At 40.1% G+C, this 15866-nt stretch overlaps 2 protein-coding genes across 2 annotated transcripts; one reads left to right on the forward strand and one right to left on the reverse strand.

Annotated features, from left to right (window-relative positions):
• Positions 1 to 5020: 5020 nt before the first annotated feature.
• Positions 5021 to 8564, forward strand: grpel1 (GrpE-like 1, mitochondrial). The gene is made up of 4 exons (XM_026160554.2): positions 5021 to 5198; positions 6184 to 6331; positions 6680 to 6761; positions 7452 to 8564. The coding sequence occupies exons 1-4, from the start codon at positions 5131 to 5133 to the stop codon at positions 7796 to 7798; spliced, it is 645 nt and encodes a 214-aa protein (XP_026016339.1). The 5' UTR covers positions 5021 to 5130; the 3' UTR covers positions 7799 to 8564.
• Positions 8565 to 12702: 4138 nt separating this feature from the next.
• On the reverse strand, positions 12703 to 15848 carry tada2b (transcriptional adaptor 2B). Its single transcript, XM_026160535.2, has 2 exons — positions 15579 to 15848; positions 12703 to 14039 (listed from the first exon to the last, which is right to left on the reverse strand). Exons 1-2 carry the CDS (start codon positions 15846 to 15848, stop codon positions 12828 to 12830), a joined length of 1482 nt encoding a protein of 493 aa, XP_026016320.1. The 3' UTR covers positions 12703 to 12827.
• Between the last annotated feature and the right edge of the window lie 18 nt (positions 15849 to 15866).

Genomic DNA, 15866 nt, shown 5'->3' on the forward strand with positions numbered 1-15866 from the left:
AGCCCTGGCTGACTAATTCAGAATATTGTGGCCAGAGCAGTAAGAGGGGCTCATTCTGTTAGACTCAATATCCATTTCCTCTTCAGAGGACTCCTCTGTACCTGACTAGTCTTGTTCGGGGGGAGGGGGACGACAATAGTCTGGGTCCTCTATATCTGAGATGTCAAATTCTGAGTCAATGCCTCAGATGGGCTCTTCATCCCATCCGTCCTGGATCATTTGTAGGGCAAGGTCCACAGCTGGCCTCGTAGCAGCCATGTTACTTTAAATATTAAAAAAAAAAAACCAAACATCAGAAAGGTCAATGTTTGAAATGCACAGGAAACTATAAACAGGGCTGCACATAAATAGTCCGCAGGTGCGCATTTGTTGTCAAAATAAAAGACGCGCACCAGATAAGAAGTTGGAACGTTCGTTTGCGTACATTAGATGTTCTGGAGGAGGACAGACATTTGTTCAGAACTCCTAAAGATGTCGAAGAAGCAAGCTCCGTAAGCAATTACTTTGGTGTTCCTCCACCGCAAAAGAAGCGCGTAGTCTCTGAATTTCCGGGAATACTTTTATTTTGACAGCGAATGCACACCTGCGGACCACTTATGTGCAGCCCTGACTTTAAATCGTGTATGTTACTGTGTAAAAATTAATTCTTGATCCATCAGAAGTATAAGTGGGACAGTCAGAGTTGCTAAGAATGAAAGTTTCATAGAAAATCCATAGGAACTGCTTGGGGTCCTTTTTGACCCCACTTGTGGAAGAGTGGGGTAGTGATACAAAAACTGCATTTTTTTAAAAATTAATGAAAAAATAAATAAAAATGCAAATGGCCTCATGTTACAAACATGTTTTATGAGGAATACCAGGAATATGAATATATTACAACTTTGCATTTTAAAGATTTTGAAGAAAAATGACCCCACGGGTGCATCTAAGGGTTAAAACTAAATATGTTCCCTAAAACGGTGACAGAGCTACAGACCCATGACAGCCTTACACAGGTAGCCAGTAGCTATGACCAGCACTACTTGTGCAGTTAATAAAAGGACAGGTAATGTTTGTCGCGCTGTTGCACACACAGCACGCTCGTTTGTTTCAGTTCGTCAGTTGCCACAAGACAGCTTACCAACGTGTACGTAATAAGCCAATACTCCTGGGTGCTACACACTACAGTGTACGCTGTACACCTACTTACTGGTTTTGTGGCATCAGTCTGTGTCTCTGAGTTAACTTGTGTTTCTCCTACAGCTCCGGACCGCAACAAATGCGCGTGCGCTCTGTGAGCTCGTTCCCGGCTCGTAACCAGCGCGTTCTGCCATCAAGGGCGATCATTGGTTAAATGTGATCATGTGACTGATGCAAGCCAGATCCTTTTATTTAGCAAAACTGTGTTAAATATTATTGTTGAGGGGCACAGACAGGACTCCGCACGCACACACACATAAAAAAATAAATAAAGTTGCCTCAACAAAAGGGCACTTTGGGCACCCATCAGGAAAGGGGCGGGTGCTCAAGTTTGCAGGGTAGTGTATGCTTATATGAGAAAGTATAAAAATGAACCACATGTCAGGCTGGACCACTTTACTCAAAAAACTTTTATTTTTGCAGCAATTTATATTTGGCAGTATATAGTTTGACGTGGGACCTTCCTGCCTGCTGGAAACAGGAGAACAGAGCAACAGCAGAACAGAGCAAGCACACAAGAAAAAATATCACATAAATTAGCAGAGTTAGAAGACCTGGTGGCTAGCTAAAGCAACTTAAGCTTGACTTTATGGCCTTTTTCAAAAAAAAACATTGCATTGCCAACCATTTTTATGGATTTTACGGATGACCCCAAATTTATATGTCTATAAAAAGAAATGTTGTCTCCTCTAAGGCACTACTGGAGAGTCTGAATGATATCAAAGTGTGTATGCTGCATCTCTCTTGGACCTGGGCCCTCTGTTATGTTAAACCAACAGTGACTAAACTTGGTGTAAAACTGAATGGTTTTTATATATACTAGATTAACAAAAATTGTGCTATTAAAGCTAGTTACTTGAGGCTTTTATCCAAGATCAAATCCACCTCATCTTTTCAAAATTTTGAACATCTCATTCATGCTTTTATCACAACACAGGCTAATGTGTTTGCCTTAGCAAAGCACGCCTTGCTTGCCTACAGTTAGTCTAAAATGCTCCGGCTCATCTTGTAATTGGAAACAGAAGCACATTTCCTCTGACCTTGCCTCCCCCCGCTGGCTCCCTGTTTGTTTTTAGGATTAATAATTTGGTTTTAAAACCTTTAATGGATCAGCACCACCATACATATCTGAGCTACGAATGATAGCTTTGCCCATGTTAGAGGGCCCCATCATTGTCAGTTTTTAAAGTGCGACATAAAAAGAATTTTTATTCCGAAGCTTTTAACTCAAATGTAAGTGGTGTGTTTTTACCGTCTAATTATTAGCGTCATTATTGTTGTTGTTGTTGTTGTTATTGTATGATGTTTTGGTGCCTTGTACAGCACTTTGCTAAACTTGGTTAAAAAAGTGCTTTATAAATAAAATTGATTTGGATTACCTGACTTAGTAATAAGCCCACTGATTTCCTTACATAAGAGGTTTATGTCTGGCTTATGGGACTACTTTTTTTTTTATGTTTGGTAATGTTTCTGCACTACAAGACTTTATTCAGTTCAGAAATAACACTCTTCGCACTGACTTTAAACAGCTCACAATCACAATTTTATATTTGTTGAATTGTTGAAACATAATCCAGCATTAAAACTTGGTTCAACCTAAATAAGGGCTTTCAGCCCTCCAAACTGCCATCCTATATAGTAGTGATGGGATTTCCCGCTCTTTTTAGAGGCTCTTTCGGCTCTGAACCGGCTCTTCAGGTTGTTTTGTTGCTTTAATTTATTATTAACAATAACATAAAATTATGCACAAAAGGAATTACTAATGTAAAAAAAAGTGGTTATATTTATATATGTTTATATATAAATATATGTGGTGGCCCCTAGAGACAAAACACGTACAAACTCCAAAACACATTTCTAGCGTTAACTGAACTGCCAAAACAGAGCTACCTAGATCACTTAAATTACACAATTGAAAGCCTATGTGTATGGCTTGTGTATTTATACACAAACACTCATATATATTCAAATAATTTAAAAATCAATGTTCATTTACCTGTTACTACCACACACCAAATCCGGTCGTTGGTACTTCCTGGCTGGTGTAGCCACTAGGTAACAAAAGCTCAACACTGCGCCCAGCATCCTGGAGCACTTCTGTTGTGTTTTGTACGTGCTATGGAGTTTTTAAGTGTTTTGGAGTTTTTACATGTTTTGGAGTTTGTATGTGCTTTGTCTCTAGGGGCCATCGTAAATATACTTTTATTTATTCACTCCACAAAAAATTTAATAAATAAATCATATATTACAAAAACCAACTAGTCACAGTTCAGCTTTTAACTATTTAAATTTTCAGCTTTTTCCTTTTAAACAAATTTAAAGTGAAACAACACAAAACACTGCAAACCACAACACAATTAAATATAAATTAAAATATGAAAACAAAAAGAAGATGCATATTCTCTGTCATATGGGCCTGCATGAATAAACTTTCTGAATCCTTTATCATCCGCAACTGAAAATAGTTGTGGATGATTACTATACCTTTCTAATGTGAAGTTGTTGTCCCTGGCTCTCTTTCTCTGTCTCTCCCTCCTGCTCTGCTCCTGTGCTACTGCGTGTAACTACCGCCCCTCCCCCCTCTTCCCAGGCAAAGCACAAGGCTCCTGTGTGGAGTCAAGCGGAAAAAAGTGCGAGAGACGGTGAGAGAAAGAAAAAAAAAAAAAAACCACAGCTCGCAATAAGCAAGAGCCATTTCCTTCACAACCGACAAATCACTACTATATAGGATTTACGTATAAACGACTTTAAGCTCTAAATCTGTTTTGATGGTTCTGGTTAATTTACTGAGCTGCATGCACTGTTGAGACAAAAAAAAAGAACCTCGGTGATCAGTGACTATAATCTGTCTTTTGATTTTCAAATTAAGAACAAAATCTGAAGTACATTTTACAATCTTAGGTCTCCCATATGCATCCTTTCTTATATATATATATTTTTTTTTATCAGGCTGGCTTGATCATTGTAATACTTTGCTCTTAGACCTCCACAAGAACTTTAAATTAACCATTTAAAAATTGCTCTTATTATTCTGCTAATGCTGTTCTTTTTGTTGAAAAACTCAGAATTTTGACTGTATAAACTATCCAAGACATTTTTATTAGTAGTAGACGCCTTAACGCCCACTCACATCCTGGGCCATCTGACCTCAGGAATTCGCATGATAAGGTGGGGCCAGGTTTCACAAAGAGCTCACCCGAAACTCTGGCTGATTGGGACCCACACCCAGTGTCACACCTTGGCTCAGGCGATTAGAGGATCATCAGGGGGTCCTTTTGTCCCTCTGTGGGGGGAAACTCCCACTAGGTTTATATCTGGGACTCTCCACCATTTGACCTTAGAACTGAAGAAGCTTCTCGGATGAGAGGTGAAACGTCTTCAAGCAAGTTAAAGAAGTCCAGACGCTTTTCTTTGCAAGCTCCTTTGACTACAATGACCTGGATGACCTTCACAGACAGACTGAATTAGTACTTTTTTGGTATTAGAGTCTCATTCAGGTCTGTCAGTAACTCTTTAGAAGGATCAGGCTTCCTAGCTGCCTTTCCTCACCAACATGCTCTGCCGTGTTGTACTATTTGATTCTGATACTACTACTACCACTACTACTAATTCAATCGCGTTTTATACACTACAAAATAAATAAAATATACGACTGTGTTTGCTACTTAAACGGTTACGGTTGAATAACCAAGCGATGAGTAACCTTCTGTTTGATAGGGGTTTAAAAAAAACTGTCCTTGCTCTCCTATGCATTTTTCACCTTTAACTTCAACTCAACCGAACTATATTATGTCGTCAAACGCTTTAATAAACACGATTGGCCATCTGCGAGAGTGGGTCTTTTTACTTGTCAGTGATTGGTGCGAATTCCACGCTGCTGACAGCAGGGTTGTACGTCCCGTCAGCGTGTTTTACAAGGAGGTTTGAACTGCACAGCTAATTATTCTGAAAATGGCGAGCTGGTGTGTACGAGCAGTTAGACAGAGCTACTCTTTTGTAGCTTCGCCTGCGCTAACAAGGTAAGGAGTATTTATTGGTGAGTTACGTCCCCTAACATGGGCGTTTTTACAGTAACGACAGGCTTTCATTGGTCAGGTGATGGCTAGCAGAGTTAGCTTTTGTAGGGTTAAATAGTCCCCACAGTTATCATTAACGTGAAAATCCAGATCAAAGAAACGCTTAAATACGTATGTTTGGTAATATAGTGGGTCAAACTGAAGCCCAATCACCGTATAGGTGTGTAATCCCTAGAAACTGGAGGATGATGACATAACCTGACGTATCCTGAAAGTAGTCCATGCTACAGTAAATATCCAGGGGTCTGTTACACACGCTGTTGTGGACGTGGGATTTTTAAAGTTGTATTTATTTGATCTCTTTAATGTACTACACCGTCTTCTGTGTTTCTATGTGGGACTTGACGCAATGCGTATGGACCAAACTAATTTCATATATGTAGATACCTTCCTTACACAAGCCCCTCTTGTGTAACTATAACTTCGTGTTACATTAAATAATGTAATGTCAAGATTAGCGTCAGGTCTCCAAACTTTCCTCGTGGCTAGAGAAAGATGCACATATCCCGCGAAATGGGCTGTTGCAATGAGTTTAACAAAATAAGGCTGACATATATGACATACTAGGCATTTATCATTGAGTGGCAGAAATTCTAAGTTGATCCTCTACCAGTTGAATTGATATTTAATGTCTTATGTATTTAGTACACCTATACAATGACTTTAAATGGCTTGCTGAAGAATATTAAAATTGTGTTCATATGGGGACACTGAATGTGTCATTTTCACACCCTTGTATGCTATGAGGAAACATTTGTATTAGCTCTTTTTCAGGTTTCTGTTATCAAAGTGCTTAGAGTAACACAAGTTATGGACTAAGAAATATTTTAGCACTGTACATCAAAGTGCTTTGGCCACGTCCAATAAAGTCTCTGTGGTGCATATATGGTGTAAATCTTGCTAAAATTTAAGTGTCCTTGCCACCCAGGGGGTCTCCACGATTGTTGTGCATGGCCACCCAGCAGAAGAATGGCCACGGGTCAGAGGAGGAGGCTGAGAAGCCAGAACCAAGCCCAACAGAGAAATCCCTAATGGAGGAGAAAACCCAGCTGGAGGATCAGCTCAAGGACATGACAGTAAGTCAGTGTGGGCTGCAGATCAGCCTCCAGTTCAGTGGTTACCAAAGTTACACTGACCTGGTATAAACATTACCATGTCGATACCTTTTTCTGTACTTCAGCTTTTGTCAAGTTAGCTGTTCTTTGTGAAGTTACTGTTCTTCACAGAGCAGCACATACATTTATAATCTATCACTCAAAATAAAAGGCTTGGATTCTCCAGTGGGCATGTGATTAAAGTATTTGGCCCTTTTGAGTTCAAATGAGTTTTAGTCTTAGTGATAGAACATTATAGCCTTTATAAAGGGGCTTAACAAATGTAAGTGCAGTTTTTAATCAGCAGTTTGTTTCCACCTTTGTTTCCAGGAAAAGTACAAGAGGGCATTGGCAGACACAGAGAACCTCAGGACGAGAACTCAGAAGATGATAGAGGACGCTAAATTATATGGTAAGGCCTTGTTTCCATTTAGGCTTTGAGTTTGCACCTGTGGACGCTGGATCTGTTGGTGCAAGCCACTGCCTCGATGTCGTTTCAGCTGGTTCAATACCCTTTGGCTTTGGTTTTTGTAACCTCACACACTTTGTTGCTGCTGTTGCAGCCAGGTTGAAGACATGAGCACATGAACATAGCAATAGTTTGAGACTTTCTATGAGCGGAAAAAGGGATTTCTCTGCTTCTGGTTTTGACAACTTCTCTTCCTTCACCAATGCTGATGTGGAGGTTTTGTCTAAATGGAGATTCTTATCAGTCATCACTGCAGCACCTATTTACACCCTTATCACTAGTATAAACCATCAATGTGCAATGCGGTGAGTAAACAGGTGCACATGATGCACTGTTAGGTTGTAAGGCTAAAATGATCTGCTGTTGCATGTTCCTACCACAAGATGTCAGAAGAGGTCAACTTTAGCCTTGTTAGAAAAAGGATTTTCTTATGTGGTTTAATCCAGTTGTTTTTGTATAGTGACATCATATCTTTTAGACTTTGGTATATGTTGCTAGGTTATACTCAAAATGACTCAAGAAAATGCTGAGTAGTTTAAAAATGATACAAGGTTAGAGTTGATTGTTGATAGAAAAATGCAATATAATTGAAGGTGTAACCTGAATAATTATCCAACATCTTACCCTCACTAGGGATCCAGAGCTTCTGCAAGGACCTGCTGGAAGTTGCAGACATTTTAGAGAAGGCCACAGAGAGCGTGCCCAAGGAGGAGGTGACAAGCCAGAACCCTCACCTGAAGAACCTGTACGACGGCCTGGTGATGACCGAGGTCCAGATCCAGAAGGTGTTCACCAAGCACGGCCTCATCAAGCTCAACCCAGATGGCCAGAAATTTGACCCCTATGAGCATGAGGCCCTATTCCACGCCCCTGTCGAGGGTAAAGAGCCTGGCACTGTTGCTGTAGTGACCAAAGTGGGCTACAAGCTTCATGGTCGTACCCTCAGACCAGCTTTGGTGGGTGTAGCCAAAGCTCTCTAGAACTGACACTGTAAGTCTGTAACAGAGCGGGATTAGTATTTCTTTCCTGACTGTTGGTTGACCTCAGGCTCAGCAGACTGCTCAAGGCACCCTACCATCATCTTCTCACGTCTGTCCACACTTCCCCTTCCTAAGGTGCCTCAAAGAGAAGGGGAGCCCAGCTGAACTTTGTATCTGGACAGTGTCCAACAGTTTTTAACAGATACACCATGTATCGCACAGGATTTTTTTTTTCTTCATTAGTCATGCAAGTTGTGATCTTTGTCTTTTGATCAAGGAAACAAGGACAGGTATTCATATACATAGTTTTCAGAACTATAAATGATAAGAAAAAGTATGAAGTGAGATCGTGAACCCCTGCTTGCAAGACTTTTTGGGCAGAGATGAGGTATAAAATATGTTCACAAAGTGGTTAATGTTGTTATCATTCCAGACTTCATTGTAAAATGCTCATATTAATAACCATATATTAGAATAATAATTAGTTTCATTTTGTGAGAAAGTGAAAGAACAGCACAACAGGAAATGATAGGAAGGTTGACATTTGCACTGTGCTGATAGCGGCTTTCTATCAGCCCTGTTAAAGTAATCCTGGTATTGTGGATGTGATCAGGTGGGGTAAGCCAACTTCAGCCAGTGTAACATCTCTCCCAGAGTTGTGGTGGACTGTGATGTGAGAGCTTTATCTGTCCAGTAGAAGAATTCTGTATATGGACCTTTTTGTCCAAATTGTCATTGCATCCAAATAAACTGGTCAATTTTGAAATCCTTATTGTGGTAGTGTTTGGCTTTTACACACATCTTTAATGGACTGCATTTTAATGAAAGGTGCAGGTAGCTCATGCAACCAGTTCAGAGTCCCTAATCAGTTTACATCTGTAATTAATTAATTATTATTATTTTCTCTCAAGGATATAATTAGCAGTTGTGTCCATTCTAATATCTAATGCATTTATAACTCCAGAACTGACCTTAGGTTTCTTTAATACCAGAGTAAGCTTGTAAAGCTGTCTGTACTTTTATTTGTTCCATAAACTAACTAAAAGATGTATATGCTTCCCAGATCTGAAAAGTAGGTCACTGTGGAAGTCCCTTAAAGCTTTGTTTCCCGTGGCCAGCAGGGGGAAGTTCTGGTTCCACAAAGCACTGTAAAGAAGTCATGCTTGTGACTTACTTTAGTTACAAAATTCAAGGTTTCAGCTGCTAATTTCTCATATGATTAAATATCACTTCATTTTTTTTAAATGTGCAAAATAAACATCATGTATGCAGACATAGCAAGATGTGCTTCATTGTGGGAATGACAGTCTTCCCCAGCTTCTGAGTCAGAGCCACCCTTTTTCTCATTGTGTGTACATTTTCAGATCACCAGAATGGCAATGCCCTAGGGCAGGGGTATCCAACTCCAGGCCTCAAAGGCTGCTGTCCTGCAGGTTTTACATCTCACCCTGGGTCAACACACCTGAATCAAATGATTAGTTCATTACCAGGCCTCTGGAGGACTTCAAGACATGTTGAGGAGGTCATTTAGTCATTTAAATCAGCAGGACAGGATGATTACAGTAAAAAATAAAAAAAAATTTCCTTAAGAAACTTATTTTTCTTCCTTTTCAGTTTAATAATAATATTAATAATGGATTGCATTTATATAGCGCGTTTAGTTTTAATTCTTACATTTTTTATGGCATGGTTGACACGTTACTACAGTTGTCCATTCTATTCTTGCTTTCTCATATCAAGTCTTCTTTTCCAGTGAAAGGGATCATTGAAACTTCTGTCACCTCATTTATATTCTGCCCTGGTGTGGACGTTCGGTCAGCTATACAAGTAACAAACCCTCTCTTTGTGACTCAAACAATTCTGGCATTTTGTGCTAGTTTTTGAAAGATCACATTTACACTGAAACACGACCACTTAGAATGATAAAGTATTTGCACTTTTAATACATCTCCACAGATACTTTGTCATTTTCAACAACAAAGTAACAGAACAGCAAAACAACTCAACATAATGAGACGGGCAACAAGATTTAGGACAGCTCGACAGCATGCCACGACTAGAACCAAAACCTCTTCTTCTTTGCGATTCCAAAAACTTTTTTTTTTTAATTACAAAAAGCTATAAAAATTTCATGACATAAAATACTGTACATTTCACAGGTCAGCATAGTTCTCCCCTCCCCTAAAATTTATCTTATAAAGATATTTACATTTGGTAATGTAAAGTCAGCAAATCCCCCTTACAAAAAGTATTTTCCCCAATGAGAACAAAAATTCTTCAGTTTCCACATTTTCGATGGAGACTTTAATATCAAAACACACCATTTTGGAACAATCTAGAACAGTTAGTTGCACGTGCAAACCTGAAAAAAAGAAAAAGTGACAATTAAAGAAAAATGACCAGTTGGTTTCAGCATCACCTTCGAAAAACATTCTGGGCCAGAGGCTCTGAAAAATGCTTATTATATCATTTTGCAAAATCAACAGAACACTCATCTAACGTTCAACCAGCATCTTCTGGAAACCCACTACAGCCAATGAACACATTCAAATCCAGTAGGAACATGTTAGCTAAGGGTTACAACAATGTACAGGAGTGGACCCGAAAACAATATCCATGACCTAAAGAAATCTGCTTGAATGAAAAATTTTCAGTGTTTTCTGCATACTTTAAATAAGAGGGACTATTTCCTGCTGCAGATCGATACACATTTGGTACTCTAGCTGGTTACAGGCGGACAATGTACGTTGGACTGTTTGTACTCATCAGTGCAACAGACACACTATTTGTGTGATACACTGACTGATTGTCAGGGTCTTTTCATAAGACTTTGTTGACAATCAAAAAAATCAGCTGTAGCATTTAGCATAATGAAGCTCCTTTGGCCACGAATGTTGTTAACATGTAAGTGAAATTTAACACCCTGCACAAATGATCCTCAAGCTTAGACCGGAACCTTACAATCTTAGACGCTACATTGTAATAAACAAAACAACGCAACGCTCCACGTTTAAAGCGACACTACAAAAACAATGCCCTGCATGACTTTCCCCACTCCATCCAGGAAGCTAAATTTTAGTCAGCTACAGACAAAGAAAAGAAGAGAATGTGAATCTAGACATTTTCCAGCACAGGTAACACCCACACTACCTCTTGTCCTTCTAATTCTTTTGTTTTTAAACGTACTCCTGCTTCAGCTGTGAGACAACTAATTTTCAGCTTGGGTCGCCAAAAAAAGTAATACAAAAGAAAATAATGCCACACAGTGCCACTGTTATGCTTCTACTTTTAGCCAATGTAAAAAGTGAAGTGAAAGCATATTGATAGGCTGCACATCAGCCTTGTTGGGCAGCTGTAAATGTGGTCAGCTATAAGACTATTGAACCTTAAACCTTAAGTTGCAACGTTGTGATGATGTATTAGCTCTGTGTACTCACTCGGTAAACAGCAGTCTTGTACTTTTAAAGTCCTATCATCTGTAGTACAGCACGTGGACTGTAAAATATTTAAAGTTTTAAAGCTGAACCCACACTTTCCTCAGGACAAACTAAAAGGAATACAACAGTTATTGGTGGGCTGCTGACGCAGTCAATCAAATCGCTCCACTTACCTTTTCTACAACATAGAAGGTTGAATGAAAATATTCTTTTTAAATATAGAAAATACTTCACGCTGAGACTTTAGGGGCTTTAAAACAAATGTAAGCCATACATAATTTTAACTTAAATTTGTTTAAAAAAAATATTTAAACAGGATCTTTTTAAATTAGCTATCAAACAAAAATACATTCTGAGTTGGACTTTTTACAGGTTAAAAATAAGCCTGGCAGTGCCCTCTGGTGGACAGAGTGTGACTGGCGTTGACTATGATCTCTTCTTTGGCATTTCTTGTCATTTTTTTCAAACCTGCGGTGACACTGCTGATATTAGCCTTAGTGGATTTTTAAGGGTCATGTTTAGGAATAAGAAAAGATTCCAATATTGATATACTGGTCAATATTTGTTTAATATAAATATACACATATAAATTCTTTATGTTAGTTACATTACAAAAGGGACAATAACGGGTGTCGTTTTTTGTTTTGCTTCGCTTTAATTATCCAGCAATGTATTCCTCAAACTAGTTTCTACTCTGCTACATGTACTGGGAGTATTGTATGGGATGGATGTTGGAGCACACTCTCCTGCAAAAACTCTAAATTAAATTTCTGCATCGATATTTGGTAAAATAAATTTGGGGGAAGATATACAGCAATCAGCCACCTGCAGCAGGTCAAGCTCTAGCTAATCTAAGTAAGCAGTGATAGGCTAGCAATGACATCCACCGAAAGGTATGGGTAGGAATGAAGTCGAAGGGACCTGTGGAAACTTATCTTTTTGTATTCATTATTGTACTCGGCATTTGGTGCAAACTGCAAACTCTGATAGGCCGATAATGACTGTAAACTTCAGCGAGCCCGCTCTAACTAATATTAGGCTATCTAATTAAGTTTGCGCTAAAACCAGCCAGGTTATGGGCAAACCCTGGTTTTTGGAGCTTTTTTCTTTGTGTTTTTTCCCCAATCACCTTATTTTGCAGCCACCAATGGGATAAGAGTTTATCATCAAATCCAATTTTGTTATTTACTTTTTTTTTCAGCATGAAGGTTGTTTGTCCTGTCGCCAGTTGCATTCATTACATTATTTCTACCTTCAGTGTACCTGCTGTAACAACACCAAAAACAGCTCTGTAATACCTGCAAGTGTTAACACTGCAGTTATTATTTTGTCAAAACATTTAGAATAGAAAGTACTGTAACCCACACAGCTGTATTAATCCCCTGTTCCTTTCCAAATGCAAAAATATAGGCAGTTTTGTTCCTTGCCCTTATATGAAAATATTTTTTTCTCCAGTTGGGAATCTTATTTCTTTTCAATGTACATATTTACAAGGTCACTCCTGAAAAAAAAAATGGTGAAAACCAGTAGTTTTTCCTGCCTCCAGCGCTTATAGCTTATCTGTTTATAATTTCCTGAGCAACGATGGACTGCTAAGAGGTGTCTCGGGATATCCAGCCACTTTCTGTGAGGAAGGTGAGAATGCGCTTCTTAAGAACCTTATCCAGGTAGCTGGGCATTCGGCTCTTGGCGGGAATGCCCTGCCTTTTCTGCAGGTGATCTTTGATGATGATGGTTTTGACAGTCAGGTAGCGTGCCGGGCTGAGGTTGAGAGAGTTGCACAGCACCTTCTCCCTGTCTGACAGCAGCTCGAAGCCTGTCAGATTCTCAATGGCAGCGAACTCACCATCTTTGCCCTCTTCTTTGATCCCACCTCCAACCCCTAGTCCTCCAGCAACGCCTCCTCCTCCTCCAGCTCCACCCCCGAGCCCCATCCCAGAACCAAGCCCTCCTCCTCCCGAGCTGCCCCGCTTTGAGGTGACCACACTTTTGTTCTCCTTGCGTTTCTCCCGTTTGTGGCGTGCTGCTTCGTATTCCGCAGACTCCTCCAGGCGTGTGATGCCGTTTCGGCGGTAGCGCTGGAGCTCGCGCACCTTGGCCCTCAGCACTCGCTCTTTATGCATGTTCTCAAAGAACTCTTCAAACTCCCGATGGGCCATGAACTGGCAAAGCGCTCGCAGCCTCACCCGCTGCTCCTTCTCTTCCTTGGTGATTTTTCTTTTAGGTGTACTTGGGAGAGGACCTGCTCCCGATGCCGTCATGGATCCTGATCCGACTGCACCACCACCAGCCCCTGTCCCACTCACACCAGCTGCACTTCCTACGACTCCCAACATCCCTGTTTTGTCCTTCTCCTTGTCCTTCTTATCTCGGCCCAAAAATGAAGGCACCAGGTTGTAGTCACGAGCGATGTTCTTACGCCGCTGGCGTTCTCTGAGCTTACGCACATACATGTCCACATGGGCGCGCTTCATTTCAATTTCCACGTCCTCATCATCGTAGTTGACACACAGTCCACTGATGAGCTTCTCCGCGTCCTGGTCATACTCAATCTCATAGTCGTCACGTAGTGGCATGTAGCCCAGCTGCTGTTGCTCCACCAAGCTGATATCCAGCGGAGGGAGCGGAGTGGTCAGGCTGGGCGACAGGGGCCCTCCGCTCGGGCAGGTGTGGTCGGTCACCCGGTTTGGAATACTGTCAGGGATACAGGCCTTCCCCAGGTTTCCATGGATGTACATGGTGACATAATGTTCCATGACTTCCTGAGGAGTCCGGGATGCTCCAACATGATCGGCCATGTCCTCCTGAAAGGTCACAAAAAGGAAGTTGTTACTAAGAGGACACCTACACCATTATATTTTTCTATGTTATACTAGAAGATGAAAAAGTGATGCTCAAACAATCTGCTTAGCTGTTCAAGAGAAAATGGTTTAGAATTCTCATCATTGATATTTAAATATTCATATTTTCTGCTTTTCAATTTTGGGTTATTTCACCATGAAATATTTGAAAATGTACATTTTCTGATGCATTATAGGGGTGCATAATTTTATCTAAAAACTTCCAAGTAAGTCAAACTTAATATAATTTATTTTACACAGACAAATATTCTAATATGCTACACATAAGCCATATGCACTTTGTAATTGACTGTAAATGGGGCTTTGGAGGTGAAGTGTAACTGGTCCACATATACTTAAGAGGAGTCTGTACATTAACAGATGTCTGTGCATTTTTTCTGATTTTACACTTGAGTAAATTAAACATCACTTGGTGGTGGTTGGTTTGTACAACAAGATAACTGCATATCTGTAACATGTCCAGCAAACCTTTCGTGACACTATTCCACTCTTAAATGTTAGCCTTGGTTTTTGGCCCTTTGACCCCTGGGATAGGCTTCAACCCTCTCCTGACCTTGAGATGGATAAGTTGATAACAAAATAGATTGATACGCTTTTGCATTATGAAAAATGAGATTTAATTACAGTTACATTACTTTGCCTTTTGTGTTTACACAGAACTATTCTTTATTTTCCCTTTCCTTGTCTTCTGACTTTGTTTCAGGGGGCGCTAAAGCAGATCTTCCGCCTCCATCTCCCCCTCTCCCTATAGTCACACCAACCCTCTGCATACCCTCCATCACTACATCCACAAGCATCTCTGTGGTCTTTCTTGTGCTGTTTTCTTTTTTTTTGTGCTAATAGAGTAGGCACTAAAAAGCACTGTGACTCAAGGATTCGTGGGATATTATGGAAAAAATGTAACATTTGTGTATATTCCATTAGTCCGATATCAAAATAGTTGGTCTTTGGTACACATTTAATTCAGAGGTTGATACACTTTACATGTTTCTTTAATATGCTGCATTGTAACACAAGTTTCAGGTTAGGTTTCAGTTAATAAGGAGTTAATTACTACTTACTACATAACAATATAGTTTTTCCTTACTTATTTGCTTCCTGTTTTGCCCCTTGTTGTTTTGTGACTCGGAGCAATACAATTATTGAGTGATAATTACGATTATTTTTCCTTTTTATGCGACGTGTTGTTGACATTCCACGTTTCTTAAAGTAAATTGTAACACTATTCTCAAATCTATTTTATTCAGGCTTTTCTTCTGTTTTTAACGTCTCGAAAATTATGTAAAACGATAACAACGAAAATAAGAAGAAAAAAAATCTTTTTTTTATCTTAAAGGTCATTAGCGTTATTCTTATATTACCGCTACAAGCCCACTGCTCTTGTTTTTTCTTTTCTTTTCTAAGCACTAGACACAACGCAACTCCTATGAATTTGTATAGAAAGCTCTAAAGGTCAGAAAAATAACTTAAAAAGTGATGTACCCAGTTTCCAAATCCATACTGCTCGATAGCATCGAGTAGCGACTGCTCTTCCCTGCTGGTCCACCCTCCTTCTGCCTCTGTACCCCAGAGAGAGAACCGACCGCCGTCGACCTGCTGGTAGCCGTGCCATCTCCGGTGATTACCGATTTCGGCGCCCGCTGAGAAGCACTCTGGGCACAGCTCGATATCAGGGCACTCGGTGCAGCGAAGCCGCAGGTTTGTAACATCTGCAAGGCAGTTAACGCAGTACTTCTTCCCCAAGTCGGCCATCTTGCCTGGCGTCTGCTT

This window comes from Astatotilapia calliptera, chromosome 3 (assembly GCF_964374335.1).
Source record: "Astatotilapia calliptera chromosome 3, fAstCal68.1, whole genome shotgun sequence".
NCBI classification, from domain to species: Eukaryota; Metazoa; Chordata; class Actinopteri; order Cichliformes; family Cichlidae; genus Astatotilapia; species Astatotilapia calliptera.

Coding starts and splice junctions, on each gene's coding strand:
- grpel1 (XM_026160554.2), top strand. CDS start 5,131: ATGGCGAGCTGGTGTGTACGAGCAGTTAGACAGAGCTACTCTTTTGTA. Junction 5,199..6,183: donor GCTTCGCCTGCGCTAACAAG/GTAAGGAGTATT, acceptor CTTGCCACCCAG/GGGGTCTCCACGATTGTTGT. Junction 6,332..6,679: donor ATCAGCTCAAGGACATGACA/GTAAGTCAGTGT, acceptor CTTTGTTTCCAG/GAAAAGTACAAGAGGGCATT.
- tada2b (XM_026160535.2), bottom strand. CDS start 15,848: ATGGCCGACTTGGGGAAGAAGTACTGCGTTAACTGCCTTGCAGATGTT. Junction 14,040..15,578: donor AGTATGGATTTGGAAACTGG/GTACATCACTTT, acceptor GTGACCTTTCAG/GAGGACATGGCCGATCATGT.